Source organism: Pseudochaenichthys georgianus, chromosome 9 (assembly GCF_902827115.2).
Source record: "Pseudochaenichthys georgianus chromosome 9, fPseGeo1.2, whole genome shotgun sequence".
Lineage (NCBI taxonomy): Eukaryota > Metazoa > Chordata > Actinopteri > Perciformes > Channichthyidae > Pseudochaenichthys > Pseudochaenichthys georgianus.
Genome location: NC_047511.1, coordinates 20,672,494 through 20,693,370, shown reverse-complemented (window position 1 = coordinate 20,693,370; position 20,877 = coordinate 20,672,494). Strand labels below are relative to the sequence as shown.

Genomic DNA, 20,877 nt, shown 5'->3' with positions numbered 1-20,877 from the left:
ACCAATCATATTCATATCTTCCCTCTAAATGGGTGGGCTTTATTATCGCGGACTTTATGACAAGTTCCGCCCGCTGTGAAACGTTTCTTGTTTCCATAGCAACAACACCTGTCAACAGCGTAAATTCGCCTTCAAAATAAAAGCATGCCAAATGACACTTAAGACATACAACTGCAACGAAATTAACAAACACAATATCCTTTTCAATTTCAAAGAACACAAATTGGGTTATCTACAGGTGTTGGTTTGTGTGGTAGAGGGTCGCTTTCAATGCGCTTTGCACCCCGGGCGGGTCGTTGTTTTGATATTCCACCAGTGTGGGGAATATTCACGACCCACCAATCACATCTCTGCGCCCCACCAGTGGGGCGCGCCCAACACTTTGAGAAACGCTGCCATAGACGGACCACTTTTGGACAAAATGTCCTCTCCATTAAAGGCAGCTCTTTCTGGAATAGCCTCCCAACTAAGATACGGGATTGTCCCACTCTCAATGTTTTTAAAGGACAACTTAAAGAATGGTTGAGCAACAAACAGATGTGTAATCACCGCTAAATGAACTTTTATACAGGGGTATCTCCTCTTGCACTTTTATCTTATCTTGCACTTTATATATTGTAGCTGCTACATTGTACTGCCATGTGGTAAATGCTTGTATGCTGCTCATGCTCTTCCTGCATATCATGTATTTATTTTTGCTATGTATATAAATGTTATGTTCTTAAATGTTGTATGTGACGGGACTACGGATGGAAATGAGCTCAAAGCTAAAATCCGGCTCATTTACTGTAAGCATTATTTTTGTTTTAAAGTGTTCATCAATGTTCAAATAAACGATTACATTTTTTTTTTTTTTTAAAGTAACAAATCTCATCTGTACAAAGAATATATGACTAAACACATCGGAGGAGGAGTCATTGACACAGGGTCCTGCAGTCCTGACCTCCACATGATCTACCATACTTTTCTCTTCCTCACTGCCAGAGATGGCCTGTTACACAACAACAGATCTGTGAGTGTTGCCAAATGGAGGTTTGGCCAAGCTGTGCTGAACTCCTCTGGACAGGTCTGTGTGTACACGTGTATGTTTGTTTGCATCTAGATTGTATTACTCAAATGTGTGGACCGATAAACTCTAACCCTACACTTTATGGACGTTTATGAAATGATTTAGTTTAAAGTTAGTTAAAGTTTATGTGTTTGTGTTGACTCCTGGGTTCTGTAGTGCCCGGAGTCTGTCTTTTTATTTATCTTTCCTCCCAAACCCCATCCCCTCAGGAAGCCTGTGCCTCCTGTCAGGTCATCATTGTAAATAAGAATTTGTTCTTAATTGATTTTCCTGGATAAATAAAGGTTCTACTACTACTACTACTACTACTACTTAAAAATAATTAAGAATTCCAGTGCCTTCGTTTAAAAGCTTAAAAACATACATGTCTACAACGTACTTTTGGGCTAAAAATATAATTTAACCAGAAATACAAATTAGAAAACGTTTTCTTTTGTCCAGTTTTTTTAAGTTAGGTTTTACTTAACTTGGGTAATTTAGTCTTATCTTACTCAAAGAAAGCAGTTGATATTTCAGCATAGTTTAGTCAATCTATTGAAGCCAAATATAACCTCGTTTTTATCTTTCAAACCATGTAGTTGTAAGTTTGATTAAGTAGACTGGGCTTGATGTGTGCCGATGGTCTATTCGATAAAGCAGGCGAAGCACAGGAAACAACTCTGATTCTCCTCTTTTTTTAGTAAAGGAAAATTAAGAGATATTTTGGTTTTAATTCTTTGAAGCTACAATTTTGTTATGATGATAAAGTCACAGTTAGTGTTACAACATTGCCATTTCATCTTCGAAAAAAAACGTTTAGGGAGTATATGTGCCCTTATGTTAACCCACCTTATTGAGGATGAAGTGTCGGATGAGCAAGAAGAGGAGTCCAGACATGAGTCCAGAGAGCAGAGGGGAGATGAACCACGATGACACTGGAGAGGGAGGAGAAAAAACATAATCAGCAAAAAAAGGAGCAGACTACAGTCACCCATTGATAAAGGATCATCAGGAAGCCATTAGTCAGGGTTACAGCGGTCCTTTTGCTCCAATTATTCACTTCTGTTCCTTATTTACTTCAGTATTGTTTTACATTTCTTAAAATGATTGTGTTTGCAATAGCCAGAGGTTCTCCTTTTAGCTGAGATAAATAAGAGTTTATTTCACTTTAAAGTAAATCTCAGGACTGCACCGCATCCTGGTCCATTGAGACCACTAATGGTGGAGACATTGTGAACTCTGCCTCTTGTAGTAGAGATTACACGCTGTGTAAAATGGTCGAGGGAGACATCCTTGTTAAATCAAACTAATTATTTCGGTTTATGTTTTTCAGAGCAAACTGTACTGTGACCGTACTGGATATCTCACTGTAGCGAGATTTGGTTTACATGATGTCATGATCGTAAACATTGTAAAAACACACACAAACTGATCTTAGTCATTACCAATCTTGACAAGTTGCATCCACTGGACGCCCCTGGTGCCGATGGCGACCATGGAGAAGCCGATGGTGGCGCCAACAATGCAGTGAGTCCCAGAGACGGGCAGTTTGAGAAAGGAGGCAATCAGCTGCCAGACGGCCGACCCTGGGAAACAGACGCACAAATCTCAGACATCTTTCAGGCATTTCATCGTTTATTTAGTTTTCCCCCAACATTATCGCATACAAAATGTTGTTCTGGGAAACCACTAATACATGCTGTAAACTAGAGGAATAATGCCACATCAATAAAATGCATAATTGTTTTCATTTTGTGCCAATAAATATAAAATGGTGAAATCTATCCACAGTTTGTTTTTTACTTTCCTGGATTTAATACATTTTGAATTGTTTGTAAAAGTTGGCAGAGATGAGTCTGTATCAGTATAAATGAAATCTGTAGAGACATTATTTTTCAGAGTAGTTAAAAAATATAATCTTGAAAACCGCTCAAATGTATAATTGCCAAATGAGATTATAAAGTTAATGTAGTGCTTGTAATTTAATGGGATTTTAGTTCTCTAATAAATACTTTTTATGGGATTTACTGAAAGCCTGCAGCACAAGATGAATCTGTAGCCAGGAGCTAATGATGACAAACATTGATTTAACAAGACATCCTTCACAGAGGATCTGTTAACACAATCTCTTCCCACAGGTCAATTTATCAGGCAACACATTATTTCATTAGTCATGATTTGAATGATCATTTGTCAGGCCTTGGAGGTTTTCTTTAAAGCAAATTAGTAATTGACATATACTGTATATTTTGTTTTCTGTAAACCTTCTGGATGCATTTTCCTGATTTAAGTGAATCCGTTTAAGAAGGTACAAATTCTCATTTTGTATAAACAATAATGCTGTTTGAGATAAAGAAAAATTGGTCAGTGTTTCCCAAACACTCCCAACTCTTGGCGGCAACACAACTACATTTCCAGTGACACGGAATCCCCCGTGCATAACGTTGCCTTTATTTATCACCATTTCCCAGCAGTCACTCTGTCATTAAAATGGCATTGTCTCAATGGGAGCCCCATTGTGCTGCTCCATTCATTCAAGGTAATCTGTTGTTGATGTGTAAAGCCAATGTGAATACACAACAGTACTGTCTTGTGTTTTATTGTAAATGTGTTTAAATATGAGGACAATGGCAGGCTTTCCTCTGGAAATGTTTAAATGCTGCCAGTTTGATTAACATTAGCGAAACCTCCCATAAGGTTTATCTGAAAGTAGATAAATTATGAGCAACATGCAGACATGCCTAACATTTAATTCTTGCTTCTCAAATGAGAGGATTTTCTGGCTTCCTCTGTTTTATGTAATGGCAAATAAAAATGTTTGAGGTTTGGACCATTTATATAAAAATAGCGATTAGATAATGGACTGTAGAACTTGTGATAGGCACTGTTAAATATCTGTTGCAGTCCTAAAATTCACCTATTCAACAAATATCCCAAACAACGTCAACAGCATATGTTAACCTATGGAAGTATTTTACTCTGCAAACACGTTCTACATCTATACAGTGGTAATCACAGAGGTTTCTGTTGATACATATTTTAAAGTTGCAACTAACTATATACTATCAGATTCATTTGTTGATTATTATTACAACATTTTTTTATCTATTATTTAGTCCGACCAACTGTACAAATCCAAAATATTTTCAGTTGACAAAGACAGAATTTAAGCTTTTTCCTTCCTTCAAAGAGTAGAACGAAGCGGTATAAAAACTGTTTTATCCCAGCAGCTGTTGCACAAATTAACACACCATAGGAGTGTCACACAGATGCCTATTTAATTATTTAATTAGGTATTTTGAATGTCCATGATTGTACTAGTATTTTTCTTCTTAAATGTTTTAGAAATATTTTGAGATTTGACGGAGCAGGGTGTACTTGTACTTTTTATTAGTCCTTTTATTAGAGATGTGTCTGTTGTTTGTGTTTGTTTTTAGAGTGTGTCAGGATGGATCCCCTTTTTCTCTGCAAACAAAATCTACCTATGGGTACAAATAAAGAACCTGAACCTGAACCGTAAATAGAGAAACTTGGCAAATCAAAAGAAAGTTACAGGTTAATTCATTTCATGATCTGCTAATTGTTTCATATGTCATGTAATTATTACTCATTAGTGTGACTTTCTAAAGTGAGTCAAAAGCAGCAATTACCCAACTCCCTGGATTACACTTTTCTTTTTAATTGGTGGCTTTGATTTCCCAGAACCCAAGGAGACATTTTCTTACATGTTTGTTCAAAAACCGAAAGATATTCAAGTGACTGTCATATATGATCATTTGGCAACTTAAATCAGAGAATGCATTTTTCTTGAATATAGAATAATCAACATATCATTTCAGCTCCATATTTGATGTAAAGATTTGACAAACTTACCGACCATGGCGCTGACCTCCCCTGCCATGAGTGTAGGCACCGTCTCGTTGTAAAGGGAGACGTCTATGATGCCCTTCCGAATCGTCTCGCCCACTTTGGCCCCCAGCAGCATTGAGCCAAGGGTCTCAAAGATAGACGCCAGGATGCAGGCCTGCTTTAATGTGACCACGCCGGACCCCACTGCTGTGCCAAAAGAATTGGCCACATCATTGGCGCCCACAGAAAAGGCTAGAACAAAGGCAATGATGAAGCCAAGGATCACCATCCACAGATACGGCTCTAGATCCATCTTGATATGTTTTCACGGGGGGCAAAATCCAAGTGGAGAAAAAGACAAAAATAGCTTATTGATTCTTTAAAAGATAGAAGTGCTCTGTGCGCCAATGCGGTTGAGGTAAGTCCGCTCCTTTTCTTCGTCCCCTGGTTATAAAGAGTTTGAGGGGAGAAGCACAGCAGCTAACTAAGCGTTTTGAGCTCAGTCCAAAGATTGGAGACTAGTGATGGTGGGTGCAGGGAGCATTCCATAGCTTAGTGTGAGACGGGGTATCCTTACAATCCTTCACCTGCCAGAGAGACAAGACACAAGAGACACAGGAACAGATTAGTGTTAACACCCGTGATTACCCTTTTTCAACCCTGACAACGCCTGACGAGAAAAAAAGGGGGAGGGACCAGAGAGTAAGGAGGGAGTCTATGAAGACAAAACCGATTCAGTATGGATGATGACAATGCAGAATGGGCTTTGATGAAATGAGGGGAAAGCTGATAACATCTCAGATAGCCACATTAGGACATCACTTGAAGTCTGCACTTCAAAGAAATCAAATCAGACTTTTCAGAGGGCCTGCTGTTAGCGCTGAGGCTATAATAAGACCACAGTATCCAGAGTGAGAGGTGAGCAATTCTCCCAACAGAAGAGTACACTGTTAACACCTCATCCCCAACACAACAGGGCAGCTGACATGACTACCTACTTTTATTTCACAGCTTTACCCTTTGCCACACATCCAGATAGCCTTTGACATTCATTTATAATTGAGTTTTTATATTAGACCAGATTATCCTGACCACTATCATTGTTATGTCTGACACACTAATGCATACATTTATATTAGGCGGAATTACCAATGGTATTAAATGTTTTTAAATCACATGACGCTGATTTTACTGAAATACAGTCGGTGGACATTTGCTCGGAAAATGTTATTCACTTTTCTAATCTTTGCTCATTTGGCCTGAGCATGACTGCATGATGCTGGTGACAGTCAAAGGTACACACACATTTTGTAACAAGCTTTGGAGTACAAGTTCAAACAAATTGAAGGCTTGCAGTACAAAATGAAAAAAGTTAAGACTGCAATGCAGTAAGAACATCAGCAGTGTGTTTCATTGCTGCAGGGGGGGGGCTAAGTTCACAAAACTGCCCTTTTTGGGCTCAGGTAAGTAAGCTGATTGTATAGTAGAAACACTGTAACTTCCCTGGTTCTGCATGCATCAATTATTGTCAATGAAACGACAAAACGTTGAAAAGGGGTGAAAAGATCATTATAAAAGATGTTTTTAATAAATCAAACTATAAAGTCAAATTTGACAATAAGCAGAATGCCTGTGAATTGATCAGTGTTTTGAATAATGATGATAAAAGAATAATAAAGTATAGACCTAAAATGACTAATTGATCTAAAGAAAAGTCCTATCCTTTTTAACAAATAAAACCTTTCATCAGCTATAGCAAAGAAAATGTCTAATGCTTGGTTCCATAACGTTTTTTTCCAATAATATCAGTTGTTGGACTTGGTTGGAAAAAACAAGACATTTTAACGTGATTATATTGAGCATATTTAACTATTTTCTTACCCTTAGTAGATGGAATGATTCATTGATAAATCAAATACTTGTTAGTTGTAGCCATAATAAAATAGCAGTTGTGGTTGTTAGGGGATCCACCGACTCTGTTGGGATTAGAAAGCTAGGCTCTGCACTTCCTTTCTATTTATTTGATAGGAGGATAACATCAGATTCACTCAAACAACAGGCAACAGCTTCCCACGTCCCTGTTAAGTTCCACAAGGCTTATTTACATCACAACAATGACAACATGCCTCAGAAATAGGCGATGAGGCCACCAACACTGAAGCCTCTGGTGGTCCCTGAGAAACCTCTAAGCCACAAACGACTTGGTCTGGGTTCTCTCTCCTCTTTTAACTTTGACTATGCCACATAATCAGAGTCATTTCATAGGGGTTAATGGCCGCACATTTCCTTCTACGGTTAAGCCAAATGTTAATGGGAGCATTAAATGTAAACAGCTTGCAGGCCGGAGTAGCACATTCCCTCAGCATGAACACGACTGTGCTCCCCATCGTGGGGGGGCGGAGAGGTTTTCTTATAACCTGCGGCACGTTATGGCTCCCTCCTCCCCATCTGGAACAGTTGAGGTCACATACGGTTATGCTTTATCCTATTATCAAACCACAACACATGTGAATATAGACAATAATTTGTTTTTAATCAGGTCTGAGTAAGACCCTCAAAGATATGGTTCCAGTACCTAAAGTGACAATGGACATTTGTCAGGAAAAGAGAGCTCTGAGTTGAGCTAAGAATTGAGATAAAAATATGTGGTACTTCACTGATCCCTGAGGGACAATTCTCTTCTCAACCGCTTCCAGAGATCAGAGCGCAGGATCAGAGTGAAAGGATCACAGCTCCTGGACTTAAAGAGTCTTTAGAGAGAGGTCTGAGACTTCTGGGCCAAAAGTCCATAACCTCAAGTCATACAATTGTGTCCATCATGAGTATTGCTACCAAAAAAGAAGGCTTGTAAGGTCTGTGTTTTCTCACACCTTCCTGACATTTCACCTGGGTATACGGTATATTATAGTATTTATCTGTACTTGTTTTGAAATCCCTGATGCTTATGCCCGGCAGGGAGCTAACTTTGTCCTGCTGGGCTTGAAATATGCTGGTAAGAACCGTGACTGTATACATTTAAGAGGAGTATTTGCATTTTTTAAAAGTATTGAATAACATCACCTTGGGAAATTTAAATGTCCTGGTATACCGTAATACCATTATACTGCTCAAGTCTACTAAAAGGTTACCTAAGTTATTAATTCATGATCGAACATAACAATAAAATCCTAAGTAGGTCTCTGATCTTTATCTGAAGCTGTAAAATCATTCCTTAAGTGCTTCATGTGATGTACAGTTGGTTCTCATGTAGACTGGTTTATCAGAAACATTACAATTCTGTTTCATTAAATCTGCAACAGCAGGCACGTTATTATGAGAAACCCTAAATAATTTGTGTATACGTCTCGTTACATAATCTGGTTTTATTGTTTGAAAATCTCTTTTAAGAAGTGCTGTATAAACACATATTTCACAGTCAATGTAGTCACAGTAGCAGACCTTGAAGGACTTAAACAAGACACTGTGTAAATGTTTAATTCGGGAACACCTCCGCCACCAGAGGACCACAGTTAAACACGGCGCTCCACAAAACACAGCTCCACAGAGGGAACAGTCTGACGCCACACCAGACAAAGCAGAGAGTCCATCGTTGAAGAGAGAGAAGGAGGAAAGATGATCACTAGTGACTCTAGTGTAGGCATATTCACATATACCAGGCGTTTTTAATCAGGTCTACAATTTTCTAAAAAGGGAAACTCAACATGACAGCTGCAGCTGACGCTCAGTCCAGTCTGAAGACCTCGTCCTGCTGTAACCACCAGCTCACATGCCCCCTCTCCCAGTTGCGCACATAACAACTATTTTTCTCCAGGGCCAAGTCGTCTAGGGGTAACCTGTAGAGTCCTCTAATTGACTGCTGTGCTACACAGGAGATAAAAACAGTCCCTCTGTCCTCGTTTAAGTGGAATAAAAACATGTGCTCCAACTTCAATAGCCTCGTCAGCGCTACAGGAAATAGTCAGCATGTTAAGGGACTAAAGTGACAGCCTGAGGGCCCAGACAAAGCCGTATGAAGTACATGTCGACCTTCACCCTATAATCTGTGAAATATCTAGTTTCATCGATTTTTCTTTGTCGGGGATATTAAAAGGGTTTTTGATATGGTTCTACTGAAGCTTAAAGTGCTTATAGAATGATAGCCTAAAGTTAACTCAATGCCTGTTGGTACATTTTCTTTGTGTTTAAGCCATCTTAACTATTATAGAGCAGGAGTAGTCCTGTGTTTACATTCTTGGAAAAAGGCTTATTTGCTCTCTTGCTAAGAGTTAGAGGAGTAGATTACTGCCACTCTCATGTCTGCACATTCAATGCACACACATGCATTAAAGGAAAACTATAGCTAGCAGCTGGTTAGCCTAATGTGTTGTAGAAACATTACAAAGGACTAAAAACAATTAACTTTTGACAAATATTTAGTCTAAAGTACACTACATTTAAAAATCTGTCTGCTGCTCACAACATGTGAGTGTTAGAAACACAATTAAATTCAGTTCAACACATCCAAAGGCCTACAGCGACTGTGGATAACACAGCCTGGACATATCTCACATATTAAGAGGTATTTGACCTCTATGACCTTGCATAGAAAATTGTGCCAGACTTTCTACATATTGATTGATACATTTTTCTTACAAATATTGCGATTGCGATTCGCGATATTTGTTTTTAAGTGACCCAACGGAAGTTTGTTGTAAAATGCGGCCATATCTCCGGCTAGGAAGGTCGCATCAACGTGCTCCCGTCTCTAGCACCCCCACAGCCTGAGCTACGAGTGAAAGAACTAAACTTACATGAAACTTCCGTTGGGTTGCTTTAAAGTCAAGTTTCAGTTTAAGATTCACCCTGTAATAGATATAAAACATGTGATGGAGCATTACTAACCTGACTCAGATAGTTTGTTTCACCAGACCATCTAGGAACCATCTGGGTGGGACTTTCAGAAACAGTTCTAAATTGGTTTGAATCCTACTTAAAGGACAGACATTTTTTTGTTTCTATAGGTAAATACACATCTGAGTTGACAAATATGACATGTGGGGTACCTCAAGGCTCCATCTTGGGGCCTCTTCTCTTTAACATCTACATGCTACCACTGGCTCAGATAATGAAAAACAACAAAATAAGTTACCATAGCTATGGGGATGACACACATTTACATAACCATTCCACCAGGAGACTATGCTCCAATTCAAACACTGAGTAAGTGCATTGAACAAATCAATGACTGGATGTGTCAGAACTTTCTCCAATTAAACAAAGATAAAACTGAGGTAATGGTTTTTGGAGCCAAGGCAGAATGTATAAAAGTTAGCGCTGAGCTTCAGCCTGCAATGTTCATAACAACAGATAAAGCCAGAAATATAGGTGTAGTCATGGACTCTGACCTGAGTTTCAACAGTCACATTAAAACAATTACTAAATCAGCCTACTATCACCTAAAAAGAATATATCTAGGATTAAAAGACTAATTCAGAACGCCGCTGCTCGAGTCCTCACTAACACTAAGAAAGTGGATCACATCACTCCTGTTCTGAAATCTTTACACTGGCTTCCTGTGTGTCAAAGAATAGATTTCAAAAATATTGCTGCTGGTTTATAAAGCACTGAATGGTTTAGGCCCGAAATACATTTCTGACCTACTGCTAAATTATGAAACATCCAGAACTCTCAGGTCTTCTGGGACTGGTCAGCTTTCTGTCCCCAGACTCAGGACTAAACATGGTAAAGCAGCGTTTAGTTATTATGCTCCAAATATCTGGAACAAACTCCCAGAAACCTGCAGGTCCGCTGCAACTCTGACTACTTTTAAATCCAGGCTTAAGACTTTTCTTTTTGTCGCTGCTTTTAATTGAACTATTCACATCTTAAACTGCACTGTAACTTTTATCCATGTATTTTTTCTTTTAATGTTTATTTTGTTATCTTTGCTTTTTAATGACTGATATTAAATGCCATTTTCTTAATGTCTTTCATTGTTGTAAAGCACTTTGAATTGCCTTGTGTTGAAAGGTGCTATATAAATAAACTTGCCTTGCCTAGGAAAGCTCCATTGGAAGCCATTTGGAAAGGGCAGGCACTTTCAAAAATACTTGGCAGGTGATTGGATCAATCTGTCTATCACCTTCTATCATGGGCCACTTCTGATTGGTTAACAATGGCTGGTACATGTGGAGCACAGCACTTCTGATTGGTGTGGATGACTGACACACAAGAAGAACAAAACAAAACAAAAAAATGTTAAAAGGAATCGCAGGCTTTGCGATTTGATAATCGCATCATTTCAAATCGCAATTTCGATTTAAAATCGATTAATCGTTCAGCCCTATTGTACATACAGCAAATATCCAGAGAACACAGTATGTGCCAGGATTCATGCATGTCTTACAAGCCAAACAGAGCTTTCATAAAACAGATTTCTTGCCAAAAGATTGGCTTTATGATCTTTAGTAGGGGTCCTCACCACCTCAGGCTACACGATCAAGCTGTGTGACTTGTGAGCATTCATGCTGCTTTAATGAATGATTCATTGGGACCTTGAAGCTTTGAAGCATTTTGAAAGCGAAACCACTAAAGACTTCAATACCTTAATAAAATGTGTTGCATATAATGTTATGCAACCTTTCTGAAGGTTATGTTTTCAAGTGGGTAAGAATACATTACAGGAGTATGTTGCTGTATTGCTGATCATTAGGATGCAGAGCATAAACTGGAGATGAAACAGTAAAATGTTGGAATTAATGAAAAACTCACAGCCATTGATACCGGAGGGAAGGAATGACTTTTTGGCTAAGTAGAATAATTTAGGAGAGATGTTTGAGATGAGGTGGAGGAACTCACTCAGAGGGACAAGTTGTGTTTTTAATAGTTGTTAAGGATAAAGTGTTTAAATTTAGACATGCACATATTACATACAGTTGTAGCGGTTTGACTATAGTTGCTGGGTGCCAGTCAGGTCAAGCCTGACAATTTAGAGTTAAGATCAAGTCAAACCCTACAAAGGGTACATGTTACCGACAGGAAAAACATACAGCATATATGTCCCTCTTAACCAGTCAAATATTTCTATACTTTCAATATAGTAAATGAATACCTTTGAACAAAAACACACAACACATCTCTTTAAATGCAGACAAATAATATATTCAATAGTTCAAAAACAATGAGTCCCATGTGATTGAAAAAAGTGTAATCAATATAGTTCATGAAAAATAGTCCAACAAAAATAACATAATCCACAAAACTCCGTTCCAGGTTTTCTTTGTACAGTCCACGGCTATCCCAAAACAATAATCCATATAGCGTATTAGATTCAGTTCAGTTCACCAACCACAGGAAACACATCTTCGTTTAATTTCCCCATCCTCCCACACAACACTTTAAATAAATACAGATTACACTGCTTCGTGTAGTCAGGTCTGAGTATTAAGTCCAGACCGGGTTTTATGCCGTCTTCCCTGACTATACTCCAAACCCGGAAGTGTCAGCGCCTGCCGGCGTTCTATTTACATTTCTGAGAGAAACAGCGAGCACCAGCTTCCGTGCAGCCAATAGAGGTTTTTTTTCCCCCGTGACGATTGCGCCGCTGGTCAGCGTCTCCGCTTCCTCAAAACAATCTCTTCCATTTTGGTTTGTTCGCCTCTTTTATCGTCCCCCCTTGTCACAGCTGACGAGACATTTTTAATGGCTAGTGGAGGAGTGGGCGGGTAGGTTTTGGATCACAGGAGGGATTGTGTGTGTTGGTATGACAGGCAGAATCGCTACACAGTAGCAGCAGGTTTTACAACAGAATAAAAGGAATTTCACTTTAAATTATCATTCATTCATTTCCAATTTCTACACAACAAAATAGAGTTGGTTTAAAAGGCCACATGGAATTAAATACTGATAATGTGTCAGAGAGCCTTGCATTTATTTCTTAAAGCCCACCTTTTTCTTTTCGAGGAGCAGCGGCTCAAGTTAATTGACTTTATCTGGCAGCAGGAATCCAAGTACCAACAACACTATTGCAAGTAACTGTTTAATGTTCAGCTGTGATATATGTTTGTTACAATAAATAGATAATCCTACAGTTACATACAGCTTCCATGTTGAGCTCAGGTAAATCTTTTATAACCTTCTGCACTGAAGTGTGTCAGGACCGCTGTCCAGGGTGCTGAACCGGAGACCACCAGGGATGTGGGAGCTGTCCGAGGTGATTGCTCTTGATTTTATGACAGCTAGCAATATTTGAGAGCAGATACTTTGGATTATAATTGCCCAATTAATTTCAGGCGGATTTTAATTGACGACACATTATGATGTTTTCGTGATGTTGTTAAACTGATGTAACCGTGGCTACCACTTTTGGAATCATCTCCATAGACTCCAGAAAATGGGAGATTGGTAATTTATGGACAAGTTGAGAATATTTAGTTGAAGTTTTTCTTCTTACAAACATATGCAACTCTCTTTTAGAAAACTTTAAATCCAAGTATTCCCACCATTTGTTACTGCCATTAGATGAGATTTTCTAATATTGGAGATTTCTTCGAGTTTGTATGATTGTATGAAACTTTACTATCTGGGGATTGCCGTTTCCCAGGAGGTAGACCAGGTCATCCACTAATGGTTGCCGGTTCAATCCTCTGCTTCTTCTGTCCACATGTCTAAGTGTACTCTAGCAAGTCAATACTGACCCAAAATTGCTCCCAATGGGCAGGCCAGCGACTTGGAATGGCAGTGGTGTGTGTGTGTGTGTGTGTGTGTGTGTGTGTGTGTGTGTGTGTGTGTGTGTGTGTGTGTGTGTGTGTGTGTGTGTGTGTGTGTGTGTGTGTGTGTGTGTGTGTGTGTGTGTGTGTGTGTGTGTGTGTGTGTGTGTGTGTGTGTGTGTGTGTGTGTGTGTATGTTACCATCTCATACTCAGCTAGAATTAAATTGCTTTCCCATTTAAAAAGATACTCTAAATAAAATCACTTGAGAGTGACATGCTCTCTGAGGCTACATGCTCTTGACGATTATTTCTGGATGACACATTTTCTCCCTGTGGGTGCCAGGTGGCAAAACATAACAAACATAATGAGGGCACTGACACAGAAAACACTATGTGGGGAAACGAGACTAAATTAGGTCCACAAGTGATCTGTGCTTGAATATTTTTCAAGATGCCTAGATGAGGACACATTTAAGGGAAGTTGCTCAAACCATGTGGAGAATATTGACATTATTTTACAAACTGAAGATTATGTGTACTATCCAGCTACTTCACAGAGCATAATAACCTGTTACGGCACTGGGCTCTGGAAGCTTTTGTTATGTTATGTTCCCTGACTGAAGAGAAACTTCCTGTGATCACTCGCTGCCATACAGTGCTCATTAATCCGCGTCAGATGCCACTGCAGCACAGCTGCTGCAAAACACTGTCACGATCTACAGGCTGCATTGACATACGACTACACTTTCCACGCAATGATTTCAAAGCCCCCCCATCCTCCACTCATCAACTAACCTTTCATCTGTAGGCACATGCTGAAAGGACAAGAGAACATATATGCAGCGTCAGAGGATGACTCACAGTCGCATCACTACCGGCACTATCCAATTGTTACACCTGAAGCATACACAGCTGCATTCTCTGCCTACAAGGACACTGTCCTGCAGTTGTCATCTATCAGATGGCTTATAAAGTTAAGAGCTATGGTTAAGACAAAAAGCAGAAAAAAGAGACGAGTAGGCCTGTAAATCAGCTCCACTCACCTTCATGTCTTCTCACATCAACGGAGAGAGAGAAAGTGGTGGACATGAAAGAATGTCAAAGACAGAAATGACAGTATTGGGGATAGAAACAGACGAAAGGAAATATTCGGTTGAAAAAGACAAATGGACCAGGATTAAAACTGAAGGGTGAACATGTGATATGACGAGAAATTAAATTATGACAGTGGAAGAGAACGGCTGGTGGCGGGAGGAGAGAAAGGAAGAAGATAAATCAGCAGGTTGTAGTGGTGTTGCAGGAAAGAGAAGGAACGAGCGAGCGAACGAACGAGAGAGAGGAGAGCAATCCGTGCAGCCAGCTTAGTCTAGACTGCCTCTTAAAGGAAAGGATCCGCATTCACAGCACACGCCAGCCAATGATGAATGTGGAAGAGACATGTGTACCGCTGACTGGCTGTCCGTGAGCAGGGGGGACGGACAGAAGGAGAGGAGGCAGCCAATGGCGGCGGAGGAGGATAACAAACGAGGGGGAGAAATGAGGGAGAGGAGGAGAAGCTGTGTTGAAAAGCATGCCGATGGATCAAGGGCATTGGGAGCCTTCCCTTGGTTACTTTGGTCAATATAATATGCACCTTTGAGCAACTACATACTGAAAGACCTGATCAGTGTGAGGTCTGGGTTACACAATAATCTATAATGCTCATTAATGCATCATGAAATGAGTCGAGCCACTTCGGGTCTTGGTAACACCAGGCGGTTGTCACACAAGTGCACACACACACACACACACACTATCTCAACATTGTGATTTCACTTTCTCTGCCGTTCTCTCTCATGCTGAACAGTATGTCTTTATGTGACTTGGTCTCAGCAGGCGGAGACCGCGCCGGCTCTTTGACACAATGAAGAGTGAGGACCACATTCACTGCAGAGTCACAGAGTCCACAACTCTTCAGCAGTTCCTCAACACTCACCCACAATGCTACAAGAAGCATGGGTATATATAGCAAGTATATTAAAGACCAATCATGAAAAAAACACATTTCTGTAAACCTGGTCAGTTTTGTGTGCGCTGCCATGTTCAGATAACATGAGTATAAGAAATAACTCTAATAAGTCCCCTTTAACAGGTAGATAAAGCATAGTATAATGAGTAAAAGCTTCCTGATAGTTTGCTGTTAACCATGATCCCAGCACAACACTCTTGACTTTTTGAACAGTTATTGTATCTTCATAAAAAAAAAAAAGTAAACTGATAAAAACAAACGCTCAAACAAAACTACGCACCTCACACATTCCTCAAGTCTTCCAGGTTATTTCTTGAGCTCCAAACAATCTTTGTACTTATAAAACCATTAAAAAAAACACACTCACGCACACCTTTGAAGCTGAGGACATGTCTGGGCAGTTCAGGTCATGTTCCCTTGGTTGTCACATACTGTGCGAGGTCTAGAATAGGGCAGATAAATGCATTGGTCCGGTAACACTCAGAGGTCTGATCTGGCTTTCTGCCTCTCACTCATTCTCTCCCTTTCTGTCCCCCAACTGGCCCTGCCTGCTAAAAAGCCTGTGTGCGTCAGCTGCACCGGCACCTGCTGCCTCTGACTCTGCGCTCACAGCAGGGAGGCGCTCTCTCCTAGAACCAAAACACACACTGGACATCAGTGTCGGGACCAGTCAGCCTCCATGACCACGACGGGGGTCTCTTAAGAATGACAACAACTGTGTGCATTACTGAGAAGAGCATGTAGTTTCAAAACTGTCTTCAAAGACGCCTCACACACACACACACACACACACACACACACACACACACACACACACACACACACACACACACACACACACACACACACACACACACACACACACACACACACACACACACACACACACACACACACACACACACACACACACACACACACACACACACACACACACACACCACACACACACACACACACACACACACACACACACACACACACACACACACACACACACACACACACACACACCACTTCAGGGGACATTACATTGACTTACATGCATTTCCTGGAGACTTATCCTAACCTTAACCTCTCCGCCGCCTTTGGTCTGCATTGCAGCACTAAGTCAGGTTGTCAAAGAGCAAGTGACTGTGGAAATCCTTCAGATTGCTTCTGACGGCCATTACAGGCAATCCATCAAGAACTAATGTGGGACTGCAGCTAAATCATTCGTTTTTAGAACACTTTTTTTGTCTAGATAGTGATGAGTTCTAATCTCAGGATGACTCTTTGCCTGACTCTCATGGCACAATCGAAATCAACACTTCGTTTCAGGCTTTATGAATATTTATTTTTCTCTTCATAGTTTGGGTTTGACACAAGAACTGACTACATGTGTCAGTTTCAAATGTCATTTTGGGTGTCAAATGTGCGCCTATACATGTATGTGTAGAAACACAGGACTAATAAGTAGTATATGCCTTCAGTAGAATAATTATATTGTAAACACAGTTGATGATTACATAGATTGATGAATAGGCTTTGTGTTATTGGCACTCACCACCAACAACAAAGATAAACAGCACCCATAAATAACTCTGAGTTTACCATCTACATATTTTTAAACAGTCGTCTTTCACAAGGCCGTTTATTGTGAATTCTGTGTAGGTCTTTGCAGCTCGAGTCTTCTTCTGTGCATAAATATGGCAGTTACCTTCTTCAACCCAGTTTCAAGGGCTGACAAAATCAGATAAGTGTTGGTCTCACACTCCTGAACTGAACACATATCTGAGCCTTTAGCAACACTAAAGCCGGCCGTGTTACAACAGCAAACAATTGAGGCCCCCCTCTGGCTTCCAGTGTTGAGTAAGTCGTATGTTTAAATACTTTTGTAAGGTCAGCTCTCTCTGGTTTCAGTGGAGACTGTGTACGGGTTTGACTCCCTCACCCTGAAATGGCAAAGGGACTGAAGCGACTCCTCCCTGATCAAGTCCCTGTACAACCGTTTTAAACAACTGAAACTGAGCTGTGCTTACACTGTTTGTTTACAACAGCTCCATACAAATGCATGCAGATGACTGATTGAACATCTAAAAGATACAAAATTCATGATTTCCAACATATTAAATACATTTGGGATTTGATGTGATCTAGAAAAAGGTCTTCAGCATGTGTATCCACGTAAACACACACAAACAAGTATAATGCATTAAAACCACAAGGTTAAAATAGCAGCAACACAAAGGATGCAGCTCCCAAAATAGGGCTCTTAGAAACTATGAATCACCTCTGAGAATAAACCATGCTCACAACAGGGATCCTAATTGACCAATCAAATTTGCTTGAGAGATTAATACAGAGCCAACTGCTTTATTACCAACAGTAAGGGAGCTCGTTTAGTTGGCTAGCTTTCATATCATATCATATCATAGGACTATACCGACACAGAAGGCTTTTGGAGGTTGAAGTCCGCCTTTCTTCTCTTTCAACCATCTGCCTCCATGTTCCTGTGTTTAGGAGTCATCTTACCCTTGACCCTCTCTCTGTTTTCCTCACCCCCCTCCTGCACTCAGCTTCAGCCGGACGGTTCCAGTTCTCTTCCACGAATCAGCGCAGGTGCCCAAAAGCGACACCTGCCCCCTTCACTCCTGAGCATCCTCCTCTGCTTCCTCCACCCGTTTCTCGTCATCTTAGGTGTGGAAGCTGGGAAATGTTGACCTGGCTCGATACTTGCAAAGCACTGGCGGGACCTCCAACTTACCCCCCTCTCCCAAACGCTGAGACTGGTAATCTAATGTTGGCATGCTCTGCGGTATTACAATGTGTTACTGGAGCAAAGTGGGTGAGGGTATTAGTGAGTGTGGAAAACACAGCACAGAAAAGGTCAGGAGATTCTGTGAGAAAGGAGAAGTAAAAACATGACTAATGATGCTTGAAGCTACGTCCACACTAATAGGGAGGGATTGATCTTGTCTTCTCCGTTTCGGTCTTCCATCTGCACTAAGGTGCCGACTGACCAATTAAATCGTAACGCAAGTGCTTTACACAGAAGAGATCTACAAATGCTGGTCTTGTGCTTTAAAAGTAAAGAAAAATGGTCAGTGCTGAATATGTGAATATGATATTGAATCAAAGTAGATATAATGTGTTTTTAATGACATGTTAACTCAAACGGGTCCAGATAGAAAGTGTTCCAAATGAATAACCATTATAAACAACTAGTGCTGTCAATCAATTAAAAATGATTAATGAAGTTTAAAATACAGGTATATATATTTATTTGGGGGGGTAACATTTTACTTTATTTTTATTTTAATGCATTACGGTTTCCAGATTAATTGCAACCATAAAAGTGTTAATGTTGACAGCCCTATAAAAAACATTTCCAGGAGCTAAGCTGTGCAGTTTTTTTTCCGGGCAAGTCTTTTATTTATTTTTCAAATGACCACAATGACTGACGGTTAAAACGTATGTTAAAGGTGACATGTCATGCTTTTACGGTTATTACCCGTCCCCTTGTGTGTTATGAAGGTTTTTATGCATGTAAACGGTGTGCAGAGTCAAAACCCTCAAAGTACACCCTGTAGCGAGTAAAACTCTAACACAGAAAATACCTCCCAAAACGCCCTCGTTGGAGATACGTCACTGTCCATTTGATTCTTCCAGGTACATCATGATGTCATGTAGTCCCTGGAACGAAATGGACCAATCCGTGGAGCCGTTACATTACGTCCGCGGAGCAGTTACGTTAAGCCCCCGCTGATTGGTCCAAATTGACCAATCCATGGACTTCCTCACACACTCAGTGCAGGCAGCTCTGCTGATTTCTCCTCCCTGGCTGCAGGCTGATAACAGACAGTTGGGATCGTGGCGAAATTCTCTCTGCAGACCCATTCTCACAGTGTTTATTAACCTTTTTCTTAATATCAATATCAATATCAAGCCACACTTATTGTTTATACTTCGGCTGTGACTTTGTGTGTGCTCAGCTGTGTTTCGCTGTGTATCGCTAAACAAGGAAATCACACCTCCACGGAGCTCAGCGCGATTCACAACGTCCCGACTGGTCCTGACCAATCGGAGCACACTGGGCTCACAGGGAGGGGGGGGGGGGCAAGAGCTGCAACGAGCCGTTTAGTGGAGAGAGTGAATACACATACTTTACAGAGATGCTGTATGCGAAACCAATGTGAGTTTGGAAAATTGCACAGTATAAATCTATTCTAGTAGACCTCAACAATGGAATTATGATCAGTGGAAATGGCCATGACATGGGACCTTTAAATGTTCTTGTCCGTGTCGTGTTTCATGGTAGTAGCATTCTGTGAAATATTCTATATAGTGCTAGAGTACTAAAGGTGGAATGAAAGGCCAAGGATTTTCTTTTTTTAATGAACAAGGTTTGAAGTATCTACTTTGCTTGTTTGTTGGCAAAATGTATAAAAAGTAATTCAGTTGGTAAGGGAACAAAATTATATTATACACCTTTGAATAATTTTAAAACATAGTATACTTTGAAAATGCATGGTTGTTTCTATTCTTTCTGTGAGTAACGGACATTTTTTACCTTGGATGGTTATCTCCCACCTGTGAGGACAGAACGGCAGAGCGAGGCGGGAGGACCCAGAGAGGGAAAAGGGGAGAGAACGCCCCTCCTAAAGCTGGATCTAGTGGCCTGTGCCCTCTTGCTCTCAATCCTGGCTTCCAGCACATGACCCAGCTAACCAGTATTATAGAGTGCTTTGATTAGAGCTGCTGCTGCGCAGACGTTGTGGGAGGACGGGGGCGGCATTGGGGGACACGGGGTCCTTACCATCGCCACCACTTTGCAGGAAGGCCTCTCTCGGAACTGAGAGGCCTGTGCCTGGCGCACACACAACCTCTGTGCACACAGCTAGAGGGAAAACACGAGGCTGGCTGGATTAGGCCTGCAAATCAGTCAGTCAGTGGATTAGCCTGCCATGTTTATCTAGGTGAAAACAAAGAGCAATGCTGGAAAACGTGCTGCTAGCATTAGCCGCGGCTGACAGGCCGTAGAACGAGCTGAGAAACTGGCACTTAGACCGGTCACAACAGGGAGGGGAGTTTCACATGACGACTTCAGCATTAGGCTTTAATCGCATCAAGGGGTCTACCAAGGGAGACTTTATGAACTGAAGTAAGAAATCATATTAACCTGTTTGTAAAGTTTGCAGAAACAACACACACTGGTTTCGTAAAAGGTCGACCTGAATTGTTTACAACAATTCATTCTTTCAAAAAGAGCTGGCACTGAAATATTTTCTGATATAAAATATT

General features: G+C 40.6%; 1 protein-coding gene across 7 annotated transcripts in view; it reads right to left on the bottom strand.

The window, feature by feature from the left end:
* slc20a2 (solute carrier family 20 member 2) overlaps window positions 1-20,877 on the bottom strand; it is a 59,881-nt gene that overhangs the window by 18,189 nt on the left and 20,815 nt on the right. For 4 of the 7 annotated variants that reach the window (XM_034091070.2, XM_034091072.2, XM_034091064.2 and 1 more), the window contains exons 2-4: window positions 4,922-5,484; window positions 2,494-2,634; window positions 1,898-1,983 (exon numbers count right to left, since the gene is read on the bottom strand). In XM_034091070.2, coding sequence (XP_033946961.1) covers window positions 1,898-1,983; window positions 2,494-2,634; window positions 4,922-5,210 — 516 coding nt within the window. In that variant the 5' untranslated portion in view covers window positions 5,211-5,484. Of the gene's footprint in view, window positions 1-1,897; window positions 1,984-2,493; window positions 2,635-4,921; window positions 5,485-14,629; window positions 14,921-15,961; window positions 16,162-20,877 lie in introns of those variants that run through there. The other 3 variants (XM_034091066.1, XM_034091065.1, XM_034091069.2) reach the window with 3 other exon arrangements.